Source organism: Panthera tigris, chromosome F3 (genome assembly GCF_018350195.1).
Source record: "Panthera tigris isolate Pti1 chromosome F3, P.tigris_Pti1_mat1.1, whole genome shotgun sequence".
Classification (NCBI taxonomy): Eukaryota; Metazoa; Chordata; class Mammalia; order Carnivora; family Felidae; genus Panthera; species Panthera tigris.
The window spans coordinates 24,919,187-24,946,640 of NC_056678.1; the positions used below are offsets into that span (position 1 = coordinate 24,919,187).

The 27,454-nt window shown below is 40.5% G+C and overlaps 3 protein-coding genes across 22 annotated transcripts in view; 2 read left to right on the top strand and 1 right to left on the bottom strand.

Moving 5' to 3' along the window:
* The window catches only part of SMG7 (SMG7 nonsense mediated mRNA decay factor), an 89,852-nt gene extending 88,698 nt beyond the window's left edge, over nt 1–1,154 (bottom strand). For 4 of the 11 annotated variants that reach the window (XM_042976015.1, XM_042976018.1, XM_042976016.1 and 1 more), the window contains exon 1: nt 995–1,064. Coding sequence is in view for 1 of the 11 variants with exons in the window: in XM_042976017.1 (XP_042831951.1) it covers nt 995–1,023 (29 nt within the window). In the remaining 10 variants the exon portion in view is untranslated. Of the gene's footprint in view, nt 1–994 lie in introns of all 11 variants that reach the window. The other 7 variants (XM_042976024.1, XM_042976025.1, XM_042976022.1 and 4 more) reach the window with 4 other exon arrangements.
* On the top strand, nt 233–27,282 carry LOC122235810 (translation initiation factor IF-2-like). 10 transcript variants are annotated; one of them, XM_042976030.1, is made up of 4 exons: nt 233–805; nt 2,030–2,355; nt 3,748–3,880; nt 27,043–27,282. In XM_042976030.1, the coding sequence occupies exons 1-2, from the start codon at nt 438–440 to the stop codon at nt 2,283–2,285; spliced, it is 624 nt and encodes a 207-aa protein (XP_042831964.1). In that variant the 5' UTR covers nt 233–437; the 3' UTR covers nt 2,286–2,355; nt 3,748–3,880; nt 27,043–27,282. The 10 variants fall into 10 exon arrangements, 5 of the variants coding, with proteins under 5 accessions (XP_042831964.1, XP_042831962.1, XP_042831965.1 ...); XM_042976028.1 differs by lacking the exon at nt 27,043–27,282 and adding an exon at nt 5,305–5,593; XM_042976031.1 differs by lacking the exon at nt 27,043–27,282 and adding an exon at nt 4,226–4,281.
* Nucleotides 18,928–27,454, top strand: part of NMNAT2 (nicotinamide nucleotide adenylyltransferase 2) — a 169,928-nt gene continuing 161,401 nt past the window's right edge. Inside the window, exon 1 of the mRNA XM_042976027.1 lies at nt 18,928–19,010. The gene's annotated coding sequence lies outside the window, so the exon portion shown is untranslated. The remainder of the gene's footprint in view (nt 19,011–27,454) is intronic.

The following is a 27,454-nucleotide window of genomic DNA, read 5'->3' on the forward strand; positions in this document are numbered from 1 at the left end:
TTGTTTTTCTCTGTCATCAAAATTTTGATCCTCTTTTACCTCTATGTCCAAGCTCCTATTCTGCTTCCAAGGAACCTTCCTGGCTGCTGGTGTCTTTCCATTCAATATGCTCTCACTAGCGTGTACTTGGTTGCAATGTATCTATCTTCCCCTTCCTATAATGTTTATCAGTCGCTCCCTTCACACCACCCCAGACACCCATCACATACTCTCACACACTCTGTACCCATGCGTCAGTCTACCTCCGACATACAAGTTCCTTACAACACTCTTAATGAACGTACACAACTCTCAGTATGGTATCATCTGACTACACTAATTCTAACTCAGTTTCTTCTGGGGAACCCAACCCCGTCCATAGTACCTCCCTCTTTCCTCACTTCCTCATCCATTCCCCCTCTTTATGCTCCCACCCCCACCCCGCCAACTAACTACAGATGACATTATTCTTCAGTACTTCCAACCCGAGTATAAAGAACCAACTCGGGTTTCCAGAGGTCTCTCTCCCTCTCCGCACTCCCTCCACCACCACCCCAGGTGTGCGGACTTCCACCTCGTCCTCTCCCCAAGCAACGCTCCAGCCAATCCCACACCACACAACGTTACCCCCGCCACCAGGATCAGACTCCACACCCACCTCCACTCGGGGTCGCCGCTGCCCCCCCCCGCCCCCGCCTCGCCTGCGAGCCCGCGACCCCGAGGGCGCGCGCGCACACACATTCTCACGCTTTCCTAACCTCCTTCCCGGCACCGGGACGAGCTGGCTACGCTGGAACTCAGCCCGGCCCGCGGGGGCTAGGCACTCGTGAGTGTGCCCGCCCCGCCCCCTCCCGCGGATCCCCGAGGATCCCCTCGCAACCCCCGCCTCCCCGCCGGGGAAGGAGAGGACACAGCAACTCCCCCGCCGCGCCGACACACCACCTCTGTGTCTGTTGCTCCCTGCCCGAACCTTCAACCCGCTCCCCCCACGTACGGGGCCGACCTCTGCACTCACCGGAGATACTGCGCGCTCTGCAGGCTCATCCTCCGCCGCCGCGTCTTCCCGCGAAGCCTCTGTGGGTCTCTCAGGCTCCTCGAAGCGGCCCCGCGGCACCGCGGGTGCTGGCGGCCGCCGCCATCTTCCTCTCCTCCGGCTCCTCCTCGCTCCGCGGGCGGGGGGGGGGGGGGGGAGTTGAGTGAGGCGAGGGGGAGGGAGCGGGGAAAGCTGCTCTCGCTGCTGCTCCGGCCCGTGGGGCGCAGGGACACTCCGACCCGGGAGGGGGGAAGGGGAGGGAGAAGGGAAGGGGGCGGGGAAAGAGGAAGAAGCAGAGGAAGGAAGTGGGGGGTGTCCTTCTCGCGAGATTTCAGTGGCGCCCGTCCCTCCGGGTGACTTCTCCCTCCCTGTAGCGCTCCTTCTCGGGATCCGCTAGCGGTGAGGTCCCTGTGCGGCTGCTGAGCGGCCGGCTGGAGGCGCTTGGCGGCTTCCGGCCAACCCACTCCTCTCCCGCGCGAGGGGGCAACCCCGGCCTCACCAGGAACATCGAACCCAAATCAACCAGGAGTTACACTCAAAGTCTTCCCCCGTCTTTCCACTCCACCCGATTTCTCTTTTCCTTTTTCCACTCCTCCACTCTTTCCTACCGGAAACGCTACCCTTTCCTCCTACAGTTCCGCCCGCCAGTCCCTCAACTCTAGTCTTCCCTCGCGCCCCGGAGTGTGACGCTAAGAACCCCCTCCCCCTGTCTGCGGCCCCTCCCCCCGCACCCCAGGAGGCTGTTGGAGGGGATGGGGTGGAGCCCAGGGAGGAAGAGAAAGGAAACCAATCGGATTGGATAAGCAGCTGCCATGGCAACTGGAGGCTGTGGTTGTATTGTCATAGTAACCAATGTGTGCGGACTGGGTGACCCTCCCTTGGCGAATGGATTCCCGGGAAAGTGCCCAGGGTTCCCCCTTGGCTTCCCTTCCGTCTAAAGGCCTCCCCCAGGTTGGGAATCCGGGTGATCTACTGGGCGGTGAGGTTCATTTCCTCTTCCCTTTCCCCTTCCCGCAGCAATGAGGGGGGCCCCAAGGCATTCACCGTGGGCTTTTCCACCCGCCTGCGGGCTGGAACCACCTCCAGTTTCCTCTCAGTGCCGGGCGTGGAGAGGGCCGGGCCTGCGAGAAAGACGCCGGGCCTGAAGGCTTGCGAGCTGCGGACTGGAACGAGGAGGGCGAGGCGGCGGCGCAAAGCTTCGGGCGGGCGAGGGGTTTCCCCAGGACTGCCTCCGGCTCAGAGAGGCGGGATCCCGCCAGGACGGGGTCCCTAAGGGAGGAGAACGGCACACGACGACCCAGATTCCTCTCCTGCCGGGCAGGGACCTCCTTAGACTTTTCCTGGTGGGTCGACCCCTTACGGAAATCCCCCAAAGCTCACCCGATACACCCTCGGCAACCGAGCCACCTCCTGCCGCGGGGAAGCCAGAGTAAAAGTAGGAACATCCTAGAAGACTAATAAATGGTTTTCTAGCGTTTAGAGCCAGGGACGTGGTGAGACGCCCTCCCTCTCGGAGGCATCCCCCCAGTGGGGGTCCCACTTGATTAGCGAAGACCTTCCTGTGAGGTCCTCCCTCTGCAGACTTCTCTGATGGGTCCGCTCTGTTTTAGAACTTGTCACTGTATCTTTTGGGTCGGAGAGGGAAACATTGGGTAAAAATATCGAGAACTTAGATACTGGCGCGGTGAAATAGTACAATGAAGAACCTAGATACTGGCGCGAAGTTCCGAGGAAAGGCATTGAGGAAGAGGATTTTCATTCTTAAAACAAATTTTTCTGAAAGTCTATTATGTGTATATTATGTTAGGTTTGGGGTTAAAAACCTGAAATAAGGAAATGGGGTCAATAATAACATGGAGTGTGAGAAGCAACTGGAGAAATGGTAATTCTAACGGCTTGAAGGACTTATTTGACATTTTACAAATCATTTCGATTCGTATTGTGGAGTCTTCTACGGAGCTGTTTCAAAGTACTTTGGACAGTGCAACTGTATAACCTCCCCCCCCCCCCCAACCAGGACTGTAGCCCTTACTGGCGAGTTTAAATCAGGATTTTAATGGGCTGTTTTAGTTTAGCTCGGTTTGAGTAACTGATTCCTGCTGCCTTCCATGCTAGGTGAGGAGGAACTTTCAAGATCCTTCCCTGAGACCACACCCTATTAAAAGACTAGACCAATGTTTTTTTGGAACATCATGTATGCGTTTAGAGAAAATGAAAGTACAGGCCACGCTGAAACAAATCGGAAGAATAGATTATCTTTAACGAAATAGAAACTAACCTATGCCCCTCCTGCCGTCAGCGCCTACTGTGCTGCCGTGTGAGGCATGGTGATTGCAGCTGTACAATGCCCCCTGTGATGCCTCACTGCACCAACGCGCCACCCACTCATGGAAAAGAGAGCCACCTAGTGAAATACTGTTCTCATCTCTGGTGTAGGTACTTCCTTTCCATCAACTCTAGAGCCCAAGGATGGAGATTACTACCACATATTACCTAAAATACCCTACATGTCTTTCCTGAAATGCGCTGCTAATCATCACAGTTAACACCTTTTAAGTCTGTGGCTCATAATATCCAGTAAACAGTGTTCGAGCATGTGTCATGACACTTCTGATAAGCAATCTAGGAGATTATTACTATCTTCTCATTTTGGAAATAAGAAAACTGGGATCAGTAAGATGAATCCTTTTGTTGTGTTTTCTACAAACATTTACTGAGCATCTATTACTTTTCAGGTTCTGTCCAGGTTACTGTGGATATCATGGTAAAAGAGGCATTGTCCCTATCTTGGAGAAACCCACCTTCTGGTAGAGATACCAGAGAATGGAGAAGTGATAAGAATGCAAGATGATGGGTGCAGTAATTAAGGTCAGAACAAAGTACCCCAGGTACACAGATGAGGGTCAGAAATACAATCTTTGTATTTTATATCAGCTTTCCTAAGAATTTTGTAAGATTCTTCAATAGCTTTACAATGCCCCTACAAACTAGGTAGAATTGTAGCGTTTACGTCTTGTAGGTTGTAAGACACCAATGCCCATCTTGAAAATAACTTTTGAAAATCCATAAAACTCAGAAAAATTATGGCCCAGATATTATACATTGCTTAATGTACATTTTCCAATCTCGTCTCTTTCTACTGCTCTCCATCAAAAGATATGTAGAATATAAGCTTCTGTAATAATAGCTTTTATTCATTTCTTTCCCCTGCAGATATAGATTACATCTAAACCAAAAGAAATTAAAGAGAAACTCTTAATCCTACCTGATTTAAGTTTTTCGTTTGTACCCAAGTGATTTTTTCAGAAAGATCAAAAGCTAGCAGACCTGAGTGTGCATTTCAGCTCTTCCCTCTCAGTCTCTAACCTTCGGTTTCTTCCTTGACCAAAATGGAAATAGGCTTCCTGTGAACTTTAATGATGATATATGTGACTGAGTATAACTGACATATAACATGGGCACTTGATAAATGTTAATTTTCTTTTTGCTCTCATATTCCTTTATATCAAGTTAAAAGGAATAATTTAGAACTACTGCAGCATAAAGTCATTTTTTTAAATGGTAGCTTCTCTAGTCTTTGTGATACTCATAGGTCTGACCACACACCCAAATCTTTTCTCATTCAGTGCCAAAAGATAGATTTCTTTACCCATGATTCTGATCACTAAGAGAATACAGTATCAGGACATTGTGAGTCAGATTCTACAGGGTTGAAACTTTTAAATAGCCTTTTGTTGCTAAAAATAGCTTGATATGACTGCATTTTGGCCCAAGTAAACAGTGTCCAGTTTTCAACCACACAGCAAGTACTTCCTGAGAAGCTACTCTTAACATTCCTGCCACATTTACCCAGAGCTTCAGTAACCTGATAATTAATACACAGCAAGCCTCCTCCCTTTTTTATAATAGACAATCTCACCTGATCCATGAAACCATAACAAGCACTAATTTATTTTCATCTTTAGCCTACATATTCTGCATGTTTCCAAATCATGTGCATAATTAGGTACTTAATAAATGTGTTTCTATTTTGATGAGTAGAATGACTTAACTACAGCAGTCAAGTACACAATGTATGTAAAGCAGGTCCATGCTGTCTTCAGTACCACACCTCAGACCATGGAACTAAGTGATTCAATCAAAAGAGTGATTCATTCTCTTCCAATAGTGAGTCAGATACAAAATGACATTTCAACTCAGGTCTCCTGTTGCTCAAGATTTCATAGACCAAAGGTTAGCAGCCTTTCTCAAACAGTTTGCCAAGTATTTATTTATTCATTCACTCCTTCCAGGGAGTCACGGAGCCTGAAAAACAATCAGGAAGACTTGCAGTCCAAGACCCTAGAGAAAAAACTTGTGGTTTTGGAGGCACTGAGGTACCAGAGAATGGTAGTCAGAGTGCATTCTCCTTCTCCATTCTCCTAATACTGACTTAGGGGAAACTTATTAATCTTCAAGAATTTCTCCCAATTCCCAATTAGAAAATACCTCTGGGAAAGAACCACACCTTAAAATCTTATCTGCTAATTTAATGGACACCAACCATCTGGAGAAGACAAGAAGAAATTCTCCTAGGGAAAATTGAAGAGTATTAAAAAAGAAAACTGAAGTTAGCCTCTTTAGTCTCTTATACTCTATATTGTCCAAAAGCTATAGTGTTCATGGATGTCTTTACTACTACAAGCACAGTACTTCAGAAGCCATCCTGGTATCCCTAGTTTGACATCAATGTGTTTCATGTCAAAATCTGTTATGTTACCCGGAAGCTGCCATTTTTTTCCTAAAACACTCAACTAAAAGAAAAAAAAAAATCTCTTACTATTTTAGAGTCTGTACCTCCTTAATTTCTGTAGGGCAGACTACTGTTTTTGAGAACAGAGAATGTGATACAGATATTCTTTGCCATAAATCTGCTCTTCAAAACCATGGGAAACCACATGTGGCCACACATGTGCATGTACACATGCACACCTTCTTTTCCCTGTCTTTATTATTTTACCACCTCTATTTGCAATCCGAGTTAAGATATGATATAGATGGAAAGTAAAGAAACTCAGGCTGTCATTTCAAGTCATGCTAAGGATACATGCCCAAGGATTGTTCTGCTTTGCTTAATTACTCTAGGGTCTTTGCCATCTCAGAAAAATTCTACATGTCAGAATCTAGATAGTTTGCCCCATATTAATAAAAATTCCTACTCTCATTGGATTGCTAGATGTAAGAGCACATTCCAGAACAAATTGAATAGTAAATTAATATATTTTTATATTCTACACATTTGCCATATTAAGCCTTAAATTTTTTTTTTATCTTCTGGTTTAAGTTCTCCATTCGTTTTCCATTACCCTTACAATAAAGTCCTCCATCATTAGGATGACCTACGTGGTCTGGCCCTTGCCTGCCTCTTCTCTGACACTTCCTGGTGTCACCACTCTAGCCACACTGACCTTCTCTCAGGTCTCTCAGTGGGCAGCAGTCTTTTCTACTCAGAGACTTTACACAAGCTGTTCCCTTCTTTTCTCTTGGACCACTCTTCTTCCTTCTCATGCTTTAAGCCTAAACCTGAACGTCTTTGGAAAAACCATCTCTACCCACCCAATCACAATGGATTAGCTACATCTCTTACATAGTCCCTCAGCACCCTTCCCTTCCTTCTTCATGGCATTTTTCAGGATCGTAATTCTTTTTGTTCAATGTCTGTTCCCTCCAGTTGACTCTGTAAGTTCTGTGAGGGCAGACACCACGACTGTTTTGCTCACTCCCCTAACAGGATGCCTGATACAAAGGTGCTCAATAAATTGTTGTTAAATCAATTAATCTTGGGGGAAAAAATAGAAATTTAGACCATGACTTTCATATAAATGCTTAAAATTCCTGACCACCTAACTACAGAACATAGAAGCAATCCCTAAGCAATAAAAAAAAAAAGAACTTCCCTGGGCCTTCAACCCACCTGGGGCACTGAAATCTGCTATATTTAACAAAATGAAAGTTTTAATTAAATGAAATTTACTTAGGCAATGAATAAAGAACACATTTACAATTATCTCGCAGCTCATCAATTATCTTGATGTAACTCATCAATTATCTTGCAGCAAAGTCGCATACTTCAGTGTAGAGAAAGAAGTCTTCAATATCCAAATCATTTTTATTTAACTTTTATGCTCTCAGATTTGGGAATAGGGAAAGCAGTCAACCTTTTATTGTGTGACAAAATAAAAACACTCCTAGGGGAGGCTGGCAAGACAAAAAAGAGGATATCAGCTAATTGGTAAATAGGATAGAAAAATTAGATTTAAAAATTCAGAAAGAAAAGTGATTCAGAGAATAGAATGGAAAACTCAGTGATCTTTGTATCTCTCACCAGACAGAGAGAGACAGAGCATGAGCAGGGAAGGGGCAGAGAGCGAGGGAGACACAGAATCTGAAGCAGGCTCCAGACTGGGAGCTATCAGCGCAGAGCCCGTTGTGGGCCTTGAACTCACTGACCACGAGATCATGACCTGAGCTGAGGTCGGATGCTCAACTGACTGAGCCACCCAGGTGCCCCATTATTGTTTTGTTTTGTTTTGTTTTCTTGTGTGTTGGGATAAGGCTAAATAAATTGAATAAGTTTGCTAAGGAAGGGGCCACGTGCAGTTTCACTGTAAGTGATATATTGAAATTGTTTCTGGTGGCAGACTGTCCAAGTTCAGTTAGATATTGTCTGTACCATACCTAGCAGTACAAGGCGCTTCGTAGGCACTCAACAGGCGGTGCTGCTGTTATTACGCATATGGGGTGAATCAGAGCTTCACTCACTCAACTTCACACTCTAATTAATGTAGGTTAAACTTATTTTTAAAAAACAAACACGAAATGTAGATTTGCTTTTGTAGAGAGAGAGGTACTAGCAAAATCATATGACCAGCTGTATTATATGACCAAGTATAAATTGCCAAGAGGGAAAACAGCTTTCATCTCCTTACAGAGGATGTCTCAGTTCATTAGCAGTTTTTTGTTGGAATGAGATGAGATCCAAGGTCCCTCAAAGCTGAAGAGGGTAAGGAGGCTCCTAGGGAGCAAAACCAGCTGCTTTTGCTTTCCCTGCCCTCTTAGAAACTAACATCCCTGCAATGGCTCTCAGGCTCACTCTCTCAACCAATGGCTGTAAGCTTTCTGTTTATACTGCTCCCACCAAGTGATCCAGTCCTTTGTCCAAAAGGACATGCATGGTTTTAGCTCTTTAACAATGTCCCTGTGGTGGAACCAAGCCTATAGTACATGCCAAATGTTGGAATGCCAGTATTTCCAAAATGTAGGCAGCAGTGGCCTAGATGTTACAGGAGGTTATTAGCTGTAGAAAGAAGTTGAAATTAATTTTCTATAAGTATTCGTGGGACAGCCTGATTTTAGCATTAAAGCACAGTAGGAGTCTTAGGTTGAGTTATAAGTTTAGGGTCTATGAGGAACATTCAACCGATGATCAATTCTTAATCTTTCACTGTTATTTCAAGATAAATCTGAACTAGGGGCCCTTGAGTGGTTCAGTTGGTTGAGCGTCCAACTCTTGATTTTGGCTTAGGCCATAATCTCATGGTTCATGAGTTCGAGTCCCATGTCAGACCCTGCGCTGACAGCATGGGGCCTGCTTCTGATTCTCTCTCTACCCCTCCCCCACTCACATTTGGTCTCTCTCAAATAAACTTAAAAAAATATTTTTAAAAAAAGACAAATCTGAACTAAATTTACTTCTGAGAACCTTAATCTGGATATATCCTGATACTAAGGAGAAAACTTGTGGAGTTGTGGATCCTCTAGAATTTTAGTATTTAGTTATTTATTCATTTAATCTTCAAAAATATATAGAGAATTTTCTATGTTGGGTCATGGGCTCATCACTGGGGTAGAGATGGTGAACAGTACAGTCTTGCTCTCAGATTTTAAAGTTTAGAGCACAACTAAGTAAAGGGGTAGTTACATTACAGAGTAATAATCTGTGGTAGAGGTCTTTGGAATCATTCCACCTTGAGATCAGGTGCAGGCATGAAATCAGATAACCCACTTAAATGTCCCAGTCCACTACAAAGTCCTTGAGAATGAGATTTTGCAGAGTTAACTTTTTCAAATTCTATTACTTAGCAGGAAAAGGAATATATACAGTTCAACTATCCAGAAAAGTGATGGAAAACTATAGCCAAAAGTATTTTAGACTACAATATACCTGAGAGATACAAAAACACATATATGAAGTATGACTACAAAACAGAATTTGCATAGAAAATAGTCAGAAATACAATAAAATATTAATAGCAGTTATTTCTGTGAGGCAAACTATTTATGGGTGGCTTTCATTTCTCACATGTGCCAGTATCTCCCATCAACCAAAGAGTAATAAAGTAGATTAGATGGTTGTTGTTGCTATTATTGTCAGGAGTTTCATTTTTTGTCATTGTTTTTTAAAGAATGCCTGAGCTATCCACAACATTACAGGAGTTTAAAAGGAACATTAGAAATTGAAAAAAAGACAGATGAAAGATAAATGTAGTAGGTTCTCACATCCTGGTGATTGAAACAAAGATCTTATTATAAGCAATTCCTAAGGCATTTCCTAAGGCTTACCCCAATGCACTATCAGGTACTGATACTTTCATACAAACAAAAACTGATGGGGGTGGTCATGTTTGAAATGCATCATGACTGACCCTCTTTGGTAATTTTGAGTCCAGTGGGAACCATAACAGCCTGAGAAAGATGGAATGCCCTAGATGGGATTTACAAAAGAAACATTTTAAGTAAAAAATATCCAAAATTAAACCTTGGCTTAACCTTTCTGCCTTTTTACCTTTATATTACTCTTCTCTTCCATCAACTTTAGGTCACACCTCTGACCCCTCTAGTTATGTATAACCTGCATTTCCACATTTCTCTGGAATGTGACCAGTCAGGAACCTCAGCACTGTGCTTTTCTTTTTTTTTTTTTTTTTTTTTTTTCTTTTCTATTTATGGGTGAGAAAGCAAAAGAGGCAAAAGAAGATCATCAAGTCTGGAGGAAGAGGAAGAATTGATGGATGAGCAAAGAAGTACACCCCCTGGTGGTAGTAATAGTTCTTAGATACCCACCTATTAGAATCTACTTTCCATGAGAGACATTAAGAAGAGATTAGATCCCCAATCTGATTAAAAACAAGAAAGGTGACCTCTAAAATATACTTCCAGGGGTACCTGGGTGGCACATTTGGTAAAACGTCCAACTCTTGATTTCAGCTCAGGTCATGATCTCATGGTTCGTGAAATTGAGCCCTATCTTGAGCTCCGTGCTGATAGGGCAGAGTCTGCTTGAGATTCATTCATTTTCTCTCTCTCAAAATAAATAAATAAACTTAAAATATATATAGACTTCCAAACTCAATAATCTCTTCCTTCTGCATGGGACATCTCTGGTCTTGCTGCCTATAATCTGTGACAGTTAGAGATGATTCCATATAATGATACAGATGAAGGAGGCTGGTATATACCAAAAGAAATTGTGTATTGCCATTTTAAATTGATATTCTCTAAAACAAAAGGTATCATCTGAATTTAGTCTGTCACTACAACGTGGAAATGTCACCCTACAACAAACAAACAGGGACACCTGGATGGCTCAGTCGGTTAAGCATCCTACCTTGGCCCAGGTCATGATCTCATGGTTAGTGGGTTTGAGCCCCATGTCGGGCTCAGTGCTGACAGCTCAGAGCCTGGAGGCTGCTTCGGATTCTGTGTCTCCCTTTCTCTCTGCCCCTACCCTGCTGGCTCACTGGCTCGCTTGCTCGCTCTCTCTCTCTCCCTCTCTCCCTCCCTCTCTCTTTCAAAAATAAACATTAATCAAATTTAATACTTTTTTTAATTTTAAAACAAAAAATACAAAACATTACAATCCAGGCAGTTGCTAAATTGCTATCTACTCCACAGAAAGTCCTTTTTTACCTCTCAGGTAACTGAAATCACAAAGAACCAAATCTAAAAATCTCTTGTTTTTATTTTTTTCAAACGTTATGTTCCACTGGGCAATATAAATCCTATTTTCTTTACTGCAACTATTTTTACCTTGAATCTAGTGACATTTCAATTTAAAAAAAAATTTACCACCTAATCCCATCTTTAATTCATTTTATTGCTATGGCTCTAGTGATACCTAATAAATAACTGTAAAAATTCCTTAAATTAAAATAGAATGACAAGACTCAGCCACTTATTGGATGTGAGGGAAGGAGAGGAAGAAATCAAGGAGACTCCCAGGTTTCTGCTTGGGAAACTAAATGAAAATAGAAAACATAAATCAGTTGGAGAGATGTATGGCTATGAAGATAAAAATTTGTTTTAGACATATTGAACTGCAGTTGTCTGGGGTTGAGAAGGTCTTGTGGATCTGGAGCATCTGAGAGAAATCTGAGCCAAAGTTGTAGATTTTGAGTCATTAGCATGAAGATGGTAAGAAGAGATACTTGAGGGATTTCAGAAAGCTTGCCTATGAAATGAGAGAGCTAGGAGAGGCTTTGTCTTATAAAGAGGGGAGAGACTTCAGCAAGAAAGGATCCAGAACAGAAAATAATAGATAAGAGATGCTAAGTAGACAGGAGCATGGCTTCTGAGGAAACAGAAGATAGATTCAGCACACAAGGGCAGAAAGGGGAAATCTCTTTTCTAGTAAAATAATAAGGAGATTGTAATTGTGGGGTTTTCCTCTCCATACTCTCACTCCTATTTCTTTTATCTCATGTCCTTATGGATTTTAAAACTTAAGGTTACAAGATCTCATAGACTAAAGAATCCAGGACAAAGACTGATGATATAAGGCTAAACCTTTCAGCACTGGAATATATAAACAATTCCTCTAATTGCATGCAGAAAATCAGAGATGAGAGCAAAACACAAGGAGACATTGTATTCTGCCTCCCACCTGAAACCAGAAGCCCTGAGGAGATTTATAGATATTCTAAATAGGTTTCTGGCATTTGAGAATAGAACAAAAACCTCAATCCCCATTACTACGCAAAGCCAAAGAAGGTAGCAAGACCACAGAGTTCCTCGCATCCACGCTGGCACAGGAAAATAGTTAAAACAGTATTGTGAGCTCATGCTTTGAATTTCTACATCTTCAAGAACTGCAATCATAAAAACATTTTTTTTTAATTAAAAGACATCTCTGGGTTCATTAGCAAGATTATTATCTCTGGACATCAGGATTGAATGAGCAACACAACTGAGTTAATGAGGATAGAGCTGTGGCCCTGATATTCCGGGTCTGAAAGCAGGTAGATGTAGGCTAGGAGTCTGAATCCTCAGAGTAATGGAGAGCAATGGCACCCCATACAGAATATGGCCCCTTTAGTCACACTCACTGTGAAACTGGGATTTGGGAAAAGCTATGACTTGTACCCTGAGCTGGAGTTTAAAAAACAAAATGAACAAATGAACGAACCAAACATTACTTGTGTCTGGTAGTGGAAGGAAGGAGAGAAATTTCAAGATTTGTGCCAGACTGCTTTCCAGTCCTCTTTGCCAATATCCCTGATGAGGAACAGGAGCCCTGAGACACATACTTCTGGACTGGGGGCTGGGACAGGGTCTTAGGATCTACATGGGGGTTACATGGTGTAGGTAGAAAGATAAAGCTACCACTTAAGATGAGCTGCAAATTACAATTTGCACACAAGGCAAATTAACACTAAAAACATAGCCAACCCCTTAACTTAATTTTTGCTTTAATTCATCTGTTAGTTTCTAGTAAAGATACATTAAAAATTCCCAATACACTTGTTGATCTACTTATTTTTTTCCTGCAATTTTGTTACTTTTTAAAAATTTCATAGTTATAGGGTTAACTGGATGGAACTTCTTGGTGATTTTTTTCATTTTTTAATATAATGTAATTTTTATCAGTATGTAATGTCTCTATTAATAACCTACTTGCTTTAAACTATTTTGTCTGATACTGATATTCTATTCCAACTTTCTTTTGGTTAGCATTTGCTTATTATAACTTTTCCTTTTCTTTATATTCAAACTTGCTGTTATTTTATTATTGGCAGATCTTTTATAAACAGCATACACCCAGGTTTTTGTTTTTTAATCTTGACTGTCTCCTTATAAATTGGGAAGTTCAATTAATGTAAGTATGATCTAGTTGAAATTCTCTGGGTCATTGCTGGCATGTACTTTTGATTTTCTGTTTATAGTGCTTTCTCCTGTTTTGTTTGTTTTTGGGGTTTGTTTGTTTGTGGTTTTTTGTTTTGTTTTGGTTTTTTTTTGGTTGGTTGGTTTGTTTGCCTTTCCTGCCTTTCTTAAATTGAAAACCTCTTTTTATTCCTTTTCTTTTACTTCCACTGATTTGGAAACTACAGATTATATTTTGTCTGTGCTACAAGCGGCTACTTTTAAATTTATAAATGAATACCTAACCATTACTTTTCCTATTTATAATTTTTAATTTTTTAAGTTATTTATTTTGAGAGAGAGACAGAGACAGAGAGACCACAGGTGGAGGAGGGGCAGAGAGACAGAGAGACAGAATCCCAAGCAGGCTCCACACTTTCAGAGCAGAGCCTGATGTGGGGTTCGAACTTACAAACTGTGAGATCATGACCTGAGCTGAGATCAAGAGTCAGATGGATGCTTAATCAACTGAGTTACCCGGGCACCCCAATTTCTAATTTTTTAAATACAACTGTCCTATTGTTCCAGTAAGACTGTGTTTTAGCTATCAAACATATTGGGCAGTTTTTGGTATCTAAAATTTTAGTTCCATATTTATTACAACATAACATAAAACAGGTACTATACAATCAATATATAATTAATCAGTCTAATTTCTCAGTTTTTGCATTTAACATATTTTTTAACACCACACTTTCATTGTTAATTCACTTTTCTTTTTGCTGAAATACATGCTTTATTAATTCATTCCATAAAAATTTGTGGTTGATAAACCCAACTTTAAAAGAAAAATTCTCTATTTCATCATTCTTAAATTATAGCTTAGCTAGGTATAGAAATCTGTGTTGCCAGTTATTTCCCCCTTAATGCTTTGGAGATATTAAACATTGGCCTCTGGTATTTGTTGTTATTGATGAGAATTCTGGCATCTAATTGTCATCCTTTTATGAGTAATCTATGTTTTCTTGATGGTGGTTTTTGAAATTTTCTCTTTGTTGTCAGTGTTAGGCATCTTCACTACAGCACATCTATGTATGAATTTATTTTTATTGTTCTGTACCTAATATACGCTTTCATTTCAAGAACTTCAGAAAATTCTCGGTATTAGCTCTCCAAATATTACTTCCACCATGTCTTTTATTCTCAGACACTGCTAATTAGTTGCATCCTTCATGTGTTCTAGGTATTGCTGTGTAACAAATCATCCCAAAACATAGTAGCATGAAACATGAACCATTTTATTATACTTACAGATTCTGTATGATGGGATTTCAGGGATAGCTTGACTCAGCTTCATGATGTTCAGAGTGTCAGATGAAAAGACTTGAACAGCTGGTAGTCACTTGAATGACTGGTTCTTTTTCACTCCTATGTCTAGGCTAGAGTGACAAAGGCTGGCCTCTACTGGAACTGGAGATTGGAGTACTTACACATGACTTCTCTATGTGGCTTGGGTTTTCTCACATCATAGTAGCCATCTTTCATCAGTATGAAAAATGAAAATATGTATATGTTTGTAAACACATAGAATATCATGGAAGGATATTTCAGAAATTAGTAATAAGAGAGGTGCCTGAGTGGCTCAGTCGGTTGGGTGTCCAACTTCAGCTGATCCTGCAGTCTGTGAGTTCAAACCCCACGTTGGGTCCTGTGCTGACAGCACAGAGCCTGGAGCCTGCTTTGGATTCTGTGTCTCCATCTCTCTCTCTTCCTCCCCCACTCACACTTTGTCTCTGTTTAAGATAAAAATAAACGTTAAGAAAATATTTTTAATTAAAAAAAATAAATTAGTGGGGCGCCTGGGTGGCTCAGTTTGTTGAGCTTCTGACTTCGGCTCAGGTCATGATCTCACGGTCTGTGATTTCAAGTCCCGCGTCACGCTCTGTGCTGACCGCTCAGAGCCTGGAGCCTGCTTTGGATTCTGTGTCTCCTTCTCTCTCTCTCTGCCCCTCCCCTGCTCATGCTCTGTCTCTCTCTGTCTCAAAAATAAATAAAAACATTATAAAAATTTTTTATAAAAAAAATAAAAGAAAGAAATTAGTAATAATTGCCTTGGGGAAGAAAATGGAATCACAGAGGGAAAGAAAAAGGACAGAAATACATTTTAATGATATATTCTTTTGTGCCCTTTGCATGTTATGTGAGTGCATTATCTAATAAAAAATAAAAATTAAAAACAAAAAAATCCCCAGCCGTGCAGATAGCCATTTATTTATTCTTTAAACGTAAATAGACACTGCCCTACACTTGATGTTACATTTGAAACACTGCACCAGCAATTCGAGGACTACTGAAAAGAAATATACCACACAGTCAAGTATGGCTCCTTCAAATAGAACATCGTACTACAGACTGAGTCCCCTTCATGTAAAGACACTAAGTGACTCTCAAGTGGTACAATCTACAGATCATTAAAAATCCATCTTACCCAAAACATTTCCTCTTGTTAACCTGCTTCAGTTCTGAAAACCCCAATCTTGAACTTTCTTTGTTAGGGTAAAGGCATATTTTCAGCAAGCCCCTATTATGCTGCAAATACATAACCTGGCTAACCTGGTAGCAAGATGGGGTTATTCATAGGTTCTCTCTAGTAGAAAGTTAACTGAGAAATGAGGTTGGTTTTGGTGGGAGGGAGTTAAAAGCCTCTGATGCATGCAACCCTGCAAAGGATTACACCCTCGAGATTTGCCAAATGAGAATTCCTGCATAGTTAAGAGGATAATGAAGGTACTGAGCATTTAGGAGAAATGGAGAGAAGTATGCATCTTACAAACCTCACCTAGTTTTTATGAAGCAGTGTCTGAGTGTATAGTAGAGTGAAGCCCTACACTGAAATTACAGGAAAGTCAAAAGTCACAATAATTGACTATAGGTTGACAATAGACTTATGTCCCTCAGTAGTTTTTTTAAGTCATTAGAGTAACATAACCTGTTATAGGGGCTCCTGGCTGGTTCAGTCAGTTGAGCATCTGGCTCTTGGTTTTTGCTGGGGTCACAATCTCACAGTTTGTGGGTTTGAGCCCTGCTTCAGGCTCTGTGCTGACAGCATGGAGCCTGCTTGGGATTTTCTCTCTCCCTCTCTCTCTCTGCCCGCCCCTGCTCATTCCCTCTCTCAAAATAAATAAATAAAACTTTTTAAAAAATTCTTAATTAAAAAATAAATAAAAAAGAGTAATATAACCTATTATAAAATGGTTTCATACACATCATCTATCCTAATATTAATCAATGTATGTTCTGGATAATACTAGCCTCTTTGGATGTTAATAGATATTGCTAACATAATGTATTTCATGATCAAATACATTTGAGCAACAGTAGTTTAAGAAGGATTTTTTTTTTCTTGGCGAGACTTCTTAGAGCTTATAACATGCAAGTGTATATTTCCCCAAACGAAAAAAAAAAATGCAATGTGCACAAAATTATCTTCCCTCAGAACCCTTTTTTAAATCATAGCGCTTCTTATGGACTAATGTTATATAGGACACTTGGGAATAACTGATCCTTTCTACTCTTCTCCTGAGTAGAAATTTCTACTGATGGTCACCTTTGTCTTGTCTTATCTTACCCTCCCCCGAATCATTCCATATCCTCCATTATGATGTTCATACTTGGAAAATGTTGATGACATCAAAAGTAATGATGAACTTCATGCAAGGTCTTCCATACCGCTTGTTACCATATGCCTAGGCATGAGTACCAGCAGGAGGCTCTGCATTTTCTGAAATAACTACAATCTGCAGCAAGACTCAGATCAGTGGCAGATAGGAGCAGACCTGAATGTAGTATCTCCTTGTCAGTGAGGCCTGTCCTTCAGGTGTCATGATGCTCTCTGTAATCTGGTCTTGCCTTCTTTTAGGCCTCAAAAACTGGGTCTAGGGCTTGGCCTTAGCCCTCCTTGAAGCAATAATAGTGACTTTTCTACCCTTACAACTAAATTCCAAATCCTTTAAAGCTAAAATTAAGTTTCCTTTGAGCTAGAAAGTCCAGGCCATAGAATGCTGCCCATCTCTGGCCAATGTATTCTCCAAAGGCAGGAGATAGCCATAGATGGTTGCACCACTGATTATGTTCCTCAAGAGAGTCTAGTAAAATATAGATGTATTAGTAAAACCGAACTAAGGCTTACTCCAGCCTTAATGTCCATCTGAATACTTCATTTCTTCCAAAAGAATCACAAATCCATCTTTAGAGAGCTTTGCAAAATCATTTATCTTCACTGAAGTCTTGAAGATGTAGCAAAGCAGTGAATCACACCATATACCTAGAATTTAGTTAACATCCTCCTTATTTATTTCCCCAAAGCCCCACGCCACAGAGCAGCTGCTGTCTAAATACCCCTTCTTTGCTTTTCAGTCACTCCCTCATCCCTCACTACCCTACTTTCTCTGTCCCTTTCCACTTACAGCTTCTCCACTGTGGGTAATCTCCTATCTTTTTAAAAATTAATGTAAATCACTTTAGCTTCTCCAGTTCTCTTATCACCCTTTCTTCCCATTACCTTCCCCAACTTACCTCATCAACTCAACAAGGAAGCTGGGGAGAACAGAAATGGAGAAAATATAGTCTGTTGTTATATGTTACACTTTTCCTTTGTTTTATACATATGTAACATGTAACATATTGTATATCGTGTATATAATATGTTATATAATATGTCCAGTAAATCTTCAATATAACAATCCTTGCCTGTTAGTCTGTCCTGTAAAATTGCTAGATTAATGAGCCAATCAGGTATTTGTTTCTGAAATCCAATAACTAGTTTAACTAGTTCTCTTTTTTTTTTTTTATGTTTATTTATTTTTGAGAGAGAGAGACAGAGAGACAGAGCATGAGCAGGGGAGGGGCAGAGAGAGAGGGAGACACAGAATCCGAAGCAGGCTCCAGGCTCTAAGCTGTCAGCACAGAGCCCGACATGGGGCTCAAACTCATGAAGCACGAGATCATGGCCTGAGCTGAGGTTGGACGTTTAACCAACTGAGCCACCCAGGCCCCCACCCCCCCAATAACTAGTTCTCTTAAAAGTTCATACCCTTTAGTCAGTTCTACACATAGCCAATGGTGATCTAAGTTCTCCAAAGGTTGTATAACTGGGCTGTGTGAGATGAAAACAAATGGGCAAAATATCCAGGTACTGGTCATTCGCATGAATAAAGCTGCCTATCTATCACCCTCTGATCAGACAGTCTGAGCTCACGTGGGAAGACCCTTTTATGTCTACTTGTGCTAAGCGAGATAAGGAAACCATTGAATAGGAACTAGGTCAGCTGCCTCCCACTGCTTATCACCAGTCATCAAAACAAATTTCTTAGCTTAGAAGTTTCATGTCTTTTAAATGGATTCCCTGTTCTCGTTTCTTCTCTACAAATCAGGACTTTGCTAAGCACCCCGCCTTCAGACAAGTTTATACATCATTGGGTGTATAGGCTTGTCTGATATTTCTCAACTTATTATTTTTTGGCTTGCATGTCTAATCATTTACTGGACAAATGCTTCATACGTAAACTGCAAAAACACACATTCAGGCTGAATTTAAGATTTTAGAATCAGAAGTAAGAACTTCAGAGAAACTAGACTTGAAAAAGAATAGAAAATGTCAGCATATACTCCCCAGTCTCCCTGCTGCTTGATGTTGGTCAGAGTGAAATCAGGATTCAGTGGTGAAGACCACATCCTGTTACCATGGAAATTATTGTACTGTCACAAATTTAGTACTATGACTTCATGGTGAAGAGGAACAGATGGTCTGGAAAAGAATGGAGGCCTAGGGTTAGCAAAATTGTTTGGTGAATAAGCCATCGTACATCCTTTCTGGAAGTGGGTAAGAACATAAATAATAAGAAAAAACGACTTTATCGGAGCCTTACAAAAGCCACTGAGGAAGGAGTTTAGCCAGGGTAAAACTACAAAGCTCTTTTCCAATGAGAGAAAAACAAGCATTTTACTGTAGGGTGAAGCACAGGGGGGAATACAATACAGCTTACAATAAGTCCATGTTCCACAGCTGCCCCTTCACTCCTTACCAGCCTCTCACTTAACCACCATTGAAGTAATATCTAGAGCCCTTAGGGCCAGCAATCAGGCCCGCACTTGCCACGCTTTCACACTGTCCCATTTTTAGGTATTTCTGACTCTAAGGTTTGATTCCTGCATCCTGGGTCACATGCTTCCAAACAGCCTGAAGAACGCAGGCCAGTAGGGGTGGGCAGTAGGGTTACAGCCTGGCATGGGGGTGGAGGTAGCTAGCTCATCTTGTCTGAGTGGTCGCAGTCCAGACTGAGTTCTTGTCCAGCCAAGCTGGCACTCTGGAAACCAGTCCCACAGATTGGGCAATGAAACCAAGGTATTGCCAGCAACTCAAAAATTGACCCAAAGCACTGATGTTTAGAACTGTCTGCCTAGCAACTTTCCATCGTGATAACTGTTCATTTAAAGGGCAGTGAAGTTTCCCAAGCTTATACATGCCACTAAAATCAGTCATCCTTAGAAACACACTTTATTTGGAGTAGAGGCAATGAGAAATCCCAGCATCATCATCCTCTGGGGATGATTATCAAGTAAATTAACTAAAAGAAGCTAACATTAGCTAACAACTAGTGTGTGCTAACCTAAATGCTTAAAGACATTTTTTTGTTTGTTTTTTAAATAACTTTAGATTTTATTCACAGGAGAGTTGCAAATACAGTACAGAGAGCTCATGGGTATCCTTCATCCAGCTTCCCCTATGTTAACACGTTATGTAACCACAGTACAAGATTGACACTGTGAAGTTAATGTTGGTACAATACTGTCAACTAAACTACAGACTTCATTCCGGTTTCACCAGTTTTTCCATTAATGACCTTTTTTTGGTTCTGAGATCCAGTCCATGTTAACATTTAGTCATCGTATCTAAGTCCCCTTCAATCTGTGATAGTTTGCTGGGCTTTTTTTCATGGTCTTGACAATGTTGAAGACTATTGGTCAGGTATTTTGTAGAGCCTCCCCAAATTGAGGTTTCCCTGATGTTTTCTCATTACTAGACTGAACTTATGGATTTTTGGAAATGACATCACAGAGGAGAAGTGTCCTTTTCATCACATCATGTCAGGGGTACATGATATCAATATGACTTATTACTGATGATGTTAACTTTGGCCATTTGGTTAACATGGTGTATGCCAGGTTTCTAGTAGAGAAATTACTTTTTCCCTTTCCATACTCTGTTTGTTAGAACAAATCAATATGTCCAATACATATTCAAGAAGGCAAGGAGGCTCTACCTCCTAGAAAGGTGATTATCAAAGAATTTGTGGTCATATAAACATTTCATCCATCCCAATAACTAATAAATATTTTTGGTATAATAGTTTGAGGCTATGTAAATATTCTGTTTCTAATTTTAGGGGATCTTGACTGCAGCAATTATTACCATGGTACGTCAATGGTTATTTTAAATGTCCCTGAGGGTGCCTGGGTGGCTCAGTTGGTTAAGCCTCTGACTCTTGGTTTCAGCTCAGGTCATGATCTCACAGTCTCATGAGTTTGAGCCCCATATCAGGGTCTGTGCTGACAGTGTGGAGCCTGCTTGGGATTCTCTCTCTCTCCCTTTCTCTGCCCTTCCTCCACTCATGCTGTCTCTGTCTCTCTCAAAATAAATAAATAAACTTAAAAAAAAGTTTTTTTTAAATCCCTGATTCCTACTATATGTATTATTTGAAGTCCTTCTGTAAGAAAGATTTGCTTCCCTCACACACACGCTGCCACTACTAATGTATTTGTTTTCTTATTTATACCGGTATAGACTCATGGATACTTATTTTATTCTTTGAATTATAATCCAAAACTGTGACTCTTTATGTTGTTTTTTGGATTGTTCCAATTTTGGCTTTGGGGGCAGTTTTGGGTTGGCTCCCCTGTCTTCTTGATATGCCTTATACAGGAAAGAGCTAACATAGGTCAGAGGCTGCTATGTTCACTGCCTGCAAGGTTGTCCTTGGCTGGCATCTGGAAACCTGGCTTGTGAAAAAGTTCCCTGTACTGGTATGAAAAGCTCTATACCCTGCTGAACTTGTTCTACCCATTTAAGCCACTGAATACCTGCGTCCTTCTGAGAGACTGGGGTTGTCATAGTTGCCAGGCAGAGAATGCCAACACTACCAGCCCCCAAGTAAAACCCTCAACTCTGACTCTCCAATGGGCTTCCCTAGGAGAAACATTTAAGTACATGCCACTGCATTTTCACTACCAGAAAAGGGAGCACACCTAGTTTGCCCCCTCCTGGACTGGGAGGGAAAGCCTGTGGATAGATTTCTCCAGATTCTGCTTAATGCATCTTTCCCCCCTTAATGATCTGCTGTGTAAGCTTACTGTGTCATTGGAATGGATTTTAGCCATTAGTGCAACTGAATCCTGTGAGTCCTGCTACCAGAGCACTGCATTTGAGTGGCCTTGGATACCTCTAAACATGTCCTATCCCCCTTCCCTCCTTCCTTCCTCCTTCCTTCCTCCCTCCCTCTCTCCCTTCCTCCCCCCCCCCCTCATTTTCTCTATTTATTTATCAGCACTTCCTTACTTTGTAGCACTACAAGAAGCTCCAGACTTGTATTTTCCTTGTCCTAGTCCTAGTCCTAGAAGCAGTCATTTCTTCAAGGAGCCTTTTTTTTTTTTTCTTTTTAGGAGAATGATATTTAGAAAGCAAGGTTTGTGGATCATTGCTAATATGCTATCATTGCTTCTAAGCCCTTTGGGCAGATAGACAAGGATGTGTATATGTGTGTTTACTAACTCATACACACACGCACACACACACACACACACACACACAATTTTTTTGAGGGGGAGGAGGGGCAGAGAGAAAGGGAGAGAGAGAATCGTAAGCAGGATCCATGCTCAGTGAGGAGCCTGATTCAGGGCTCGATCTCGCGACCATGATATCATGACCTGAGTGGAAATCAAGAGTCGGAAGCTTAACTGACTGAGCCACCCAGCTCCCCCAACCAAATGCATTTAAGATACATCTACGTTGTGTGAATCCATAGTTTGCATTTTTTAATTGCTGAGTAGTATTTTACTGTATGGATGTATTACAGTTTGTTAATCTGTTCACCTCTTGAGGACATCTCATCTGCTTCCAGTTTCGGGTGATTATGAATATAGCTTCTATAAATAGTCATTTACAGGTTTCTGTATATACAAGTTTTCAATTCGCTTTTGTAATTACCTAGGATTCAGATTGCTGGGCCATATGATAAATGTATGTTCAGCTTTGTTGAGAACTGCCAAACTAGCTGCACCATTTTGCATTTCCACAACCAGTGACTCAGAGTGGTTGTTGTACCACATCTTGACCAGCACTGGGGGTTATCAATTTTAAAAAAAATGTACTTTTCTTTTTGCCATTGTAAAGGAGATATCTATTGTGGTTTTCATTTACATTTCCCTAATGACTAATGACAGAACATATTTTTATATGCTTATTCTCCATTTGTATATTTTCTTAGAAAAGTATCTTTTGTCTTTTTTTTTTTTAATTGGGTTATTTGTGTTCTTGTTGAGAAATATAGCAATTCTTTATATTCTGGCTATAAGTCCTGTATTGTACATGTGATTTACAAATGTTTTTTCCAACTCTAGTTTGTCATTCTAACCATTTTTTTTTTCAAAATCAAAGTTTTTACTTTCTGTAAGTCCAATTTATCAGTGTTTTCCTTTTATGGGTTGTGCTTTTGGTGTCATATCTAAAAACTAGTTACCAAACCCAAGATGATACAAATTTCAATATTTTCTTCTAAAAGCTTGATAGTTCCTACATTTTACATCCAGGTATATGATCCACTTTGAGTTGATTTTTGGATAAGGTGTGAAATATGTGTTAAGGTTATTTTTTTCCTTTCTGCATATGTACATTGAAATGTTTTAGCACCATTTGTTGGAAAGATTATACTTTCTCTATTGAATTGACTTTGCACTTTGTCAAAATCAGGTGACTATATTTTGGTGAATCTTTTTCAGGGTTTTTCTGCTTCATTGATCTATGTGTCTCTCCTACTGTCCATACTATAGCTTTATAGTAAATCTTAAAATTGCATTGTATGACTCTCCTCTCTGTGTCTCTATATACTTATATATAAACATATTTATATATTCATACATATATCTATTTTTATATTTATATATAATTATATAAACTATATTTGCTTCATATGTAAAGTGTATTTATATGTAGCATGCAAATATGAAATATAAATATATATATTTATATATAAAATATATAAGTAAATATATTTTTATATATTATGTATCATGTATATTAATTCCCTGGTCTAGCTCTAACATCTATATCCTGAGTTTACTTGTGATGATTGCTTTGTCTATTCATGCTGCCAGCTTAGATGTTTTAAATGAGTTATCTCAAAGTTTTCAAATGCATCTATGACTTCAAAGAGGATTTTTTAAATGTTGCATCTACATTTTATGATAATCTAATATGAGATTATTCTGGATCTTGTCATACAGTCTTAGTCTTCATGTTTGTTTCTAGCTGAGTTTGTACCAATGAATATCTAAAGTAACAGCATATAGTATTTAATTAGTGGAAAAGCATGTCAGACTGTTATTAATTTGCATGTCTTAAAGCCAAAATGACAATAATTTTCCTGCATATGGTGCTGTACTCATGTTAAGTTTACCTGTTATGTAGACAAAACTAAGCTTTTGCACTGATAATAATAATTGGAAAGATATTTTCATAGAAAAATGCTTTGGCTTAAGTTATTTAATAACTTGAAATTTTGGCTGATGAAAATGATATAGTGCCAGCTAATTAGTAGTGGCTGAGCTAGTATGTAAATTTCTTATTTGCATCAAGTGAAAGCTAAATTATGTCATGCTAGCTCTCTTTTCACACAAAAGAAGTCTCTAGTAGTTTAAATAAAGGAGTAGAATTAAATAATCTGCACCATAAGAGTTTCATACTGCAAGTGGATGTATTGCTTCAGTGTTGTCTCTGTCAGCCCAGTTTTAACAGAGTATTAGCATAACTGTTGGTAGTATAAACTTAAAAAAGAATTTTGTATTAACTAGTATTTTTCCCAGAATTACATTTTGGGGTACGCTGTTGAATCATGGACAATTTAATATTGGATTTGGAGTTAAAAACAAATTCATTGTTTAAAATGAAAAGTAGGGTATCTAGGTGGCTCAGTCAGTTAAGCCTATGACTCTTGATTCCGGCTCAGGTCATGGTCTCACAGTTTCGTGAATTTGAGACCCCAAGACAGGCTCCGTGCTCATGGTGTGGAGCCTGCTTAGGATTCTCTCTCTCTCTCTTTCTCTCCCCCTCCCCTACTTGCATTCTCTCTCAAAATAAATAAATAAACTTAAAAAATATATATGTGATTAAAATAAACAAAAATAAATAAATAAAATGAAAAGCAGTAACAATAACAACAGCCCGAATTTTAGCCAATTAAAAATCAAATTAAGTCCACAAGTGACAGAAAGCCCTCTCCCCCTTATTTGGACCTGGCAACTTCAACCTGAGTCCTTTGAAGAGAGGCAGCCCTCCCATGTATCTCATAAGGAGGTGACTTGGTGATCAACAATGGGACCAGGGCACGCGGCAAAGGAAGCGGGACCTGAAATCTATCTAGAGAAAGAAACAACTTTTCTAACTTACACGAAGGTGTCAAATGGGGGTAATGGTGCCCTAGTTGAAGAATCCTTTACCAAGTTTGTTGTATTAGTCAGGATACATACAGCTGCAAGTCACAGAGCATGTGATAAAGACTGCCTCAAGTAATGAACACATTTATCTGGAGATAGATGGTTCCAGGGTCGGGAAGTGGCTTGATGATGCATTAAAGATTTTTCCTTTTTTTTTAATCTTTCCAAACTGACATTCTTGAGTGTTGAAGGTTGATCCTTGCATAGTCATCTCCTGGTAACAGAATTGCTGCTACAGCTCCAAGATCACATCTTCATGGAATAGTACTGGACCCCCATCTCTGTTTTCATCAGAAATAGAAATTACTTGCAGAAGTGGGGCTCCTGGGTGGCTCAGTTGGTTGAGTGTCTGACTCCAGCTCAGGTCACGATCTCACGGTTCATGAGTTCGAGCCCCGTGTTGGGCTCTGTGCTGACAGCTCAGAGCCTGGAGCCTGCTTCGGATTCTGTGTCTCCCTCTCTCTCTGCCCCTCTCCCACTCCTTCTCTGTCTCTGTTTCTGTCTCTCTTGAAAATAAAAATAAATAAACATTTAAAAAATTGTTTAAAAAGAAAAGAAAAAAAAAACAAAAAAAGATTCACAGAAATAAATCCATCCTTCCACCCCAGCCAACTTCCCCTCATGTATCATTTTCCAGAACTGGGTCACGGAGCTACACTGGCTTCAAAGAGAGGTGGGAATGACTGCCTAAAAAGGAAGAAAATTGGCAACCAACAGTGTCTACCACACCCATAAAAGAAAAGGCTCTTTTTTTACTTTGTTTCAAAGGCAACCTCCTAGGGAGGTTGCTCCTAGGGAGCAAAAAGCATCTCCACCACCCTTTTCTTGGACTCTGGAATTTTTCTTGAATCACTTTGTAATGTTTATACTATCACATTCATTCATTCATTCATTCAGACTAATTGGAAAGAAGATAAATCTGAGTTAGTTTGAAATGAAAAAAATAATAGAACAATCTTAGGAACTTGTATGTCTATCACTTTTTTTTAAATTTTTTTTTAACGTTTATTTATTTTTGAGACAGAGAGAGACAGAGCATGAACGGGGGAGGGTCACAGAGAGAGGGAGACACAGAATCTGAAACAGGCTCCAGGCTCTGAGCTGTCAGCACAGAGCCCGACGCGGGGCTCGAACCCACGGACCGTGAGATCGTGACCTGAGCCGAAGTCGGACGCTTAACCAACCGAGCCACCCAGGCGCCCCTGTCTATCACTTTAAACTGCACATTATCAGTAAAAACTGGGCTAGCCAGAGAAATCCAAGAACAAATCCTTCGGAAGAAGCTTTAAGAAATGAACACGCATCACCGGGGATAAATATGTTCTTTGTACGCAAACGGACCAAGCTTCTTAAACATGTTTTTTTCTGCATTCCCCTTGCAACACTGTTTGGTGTGTGTATTTTTTTGTATGCAGGGTGGAGGAGTGGTTAATTAAGGGAGCAACCAGGGGCACCTGAGTGGCTCAGTGGGTTAAGTGTCAGACTCGGGCTCAGGTTGTGATCTTCCAGTGGCAAGTGCACTGGAGCCCTGCCCTGGGCTTCCCTGGCAGCTCAGAACCTGCTTCAGGTTCTGTCTCCCTCTCACTCTGCCCCTTCCCCGCTTGCTCACACACACACACACACACACACACACACACACACACACACACACTCTCTCTCTCTCTCTCTCTCTCTCTCCCTCAAAAATAAATAAAACATTTAAAACAGGAGAGCAACTAAAGGAAACTTAAGTACATTAACATGATACCAACTTTTCAAATTAGTTTAGTTTAGTTTTCAGTTTGGTTTCCTAACAATTCAATTATCAGGAATCTTGGTATTTAGGGAAATCCTATTTGTTACTCTTTCCCTAAAACAAGAACACATCAATAATCAAATAACTACTCCCTAATTATCTCTTGTGTAAATATGGATTTACATATCTGAAGTTTGGCTAATATATCGCATACTTTTCTGCCTTGGTTCCCCTTAGTTGTATTATTTTTAAAAGTATTCACATCTCTCATAACAAAAATTTCCAGGTAAACTCTTGTTTTTATGCTCCCTGAGCAAGACACTTCCCTCTCCCCACCCCCCACACACCTCAAACGAATATACCAAACCTCACTTTATGTTTTATCCAAATTTGCCTTTTTTTTTTCTTACAGAGCTTTTAGGAAAAGGTGTGAGCAGGATTCATTCTTCCCTCTCTGAATTCCATTCCCAAGGTTGATAAATTAAAGCTGAACCAGGTCATTCTTATGTGAAAAGTACTTTCTTTCGGTGTCCTGGATTTGCTGAAGATCACGATGGCGACAGAAGGGAGAACATGTCACAATCGGCCACCAAGGCAGTTTCTTATCCATTGATTTGTGAAAGCTACTCCTTTTCAGTAGCATACTTCATTTTTTTTTAGTGTTTGTTTATTTTTGAGAGAGAGAGAGAGAGAGAGAGAGAGAGGATGTGGGGGAGGGACTGACAGAGAAGGAGACAGAAAATCTGAAGCAGGCTCCGAGCTGTCAGCACAAAGCCCAAAGTGGGGCTTGAACCCACGAATCGTGAGATCATGACCTGAGCCAA

Bases quoted from the DNA above. Each gene is read 5' to 3' on its own strand.
- LOC122235810 (XM_042976030.1), top strand. From the start codon at position 438: ATGACATTATTCTTCAGTACTTCCAACCCGAGTATAAAGAACCAACTC. The intron at 806-2,029 runs GTGAGTGTGCCC...CCCTTCCCGCAG, and splicing joins CCCGCGGGGGCTAGGCACTC to CAATGAGGGGGGCCCCAAGG.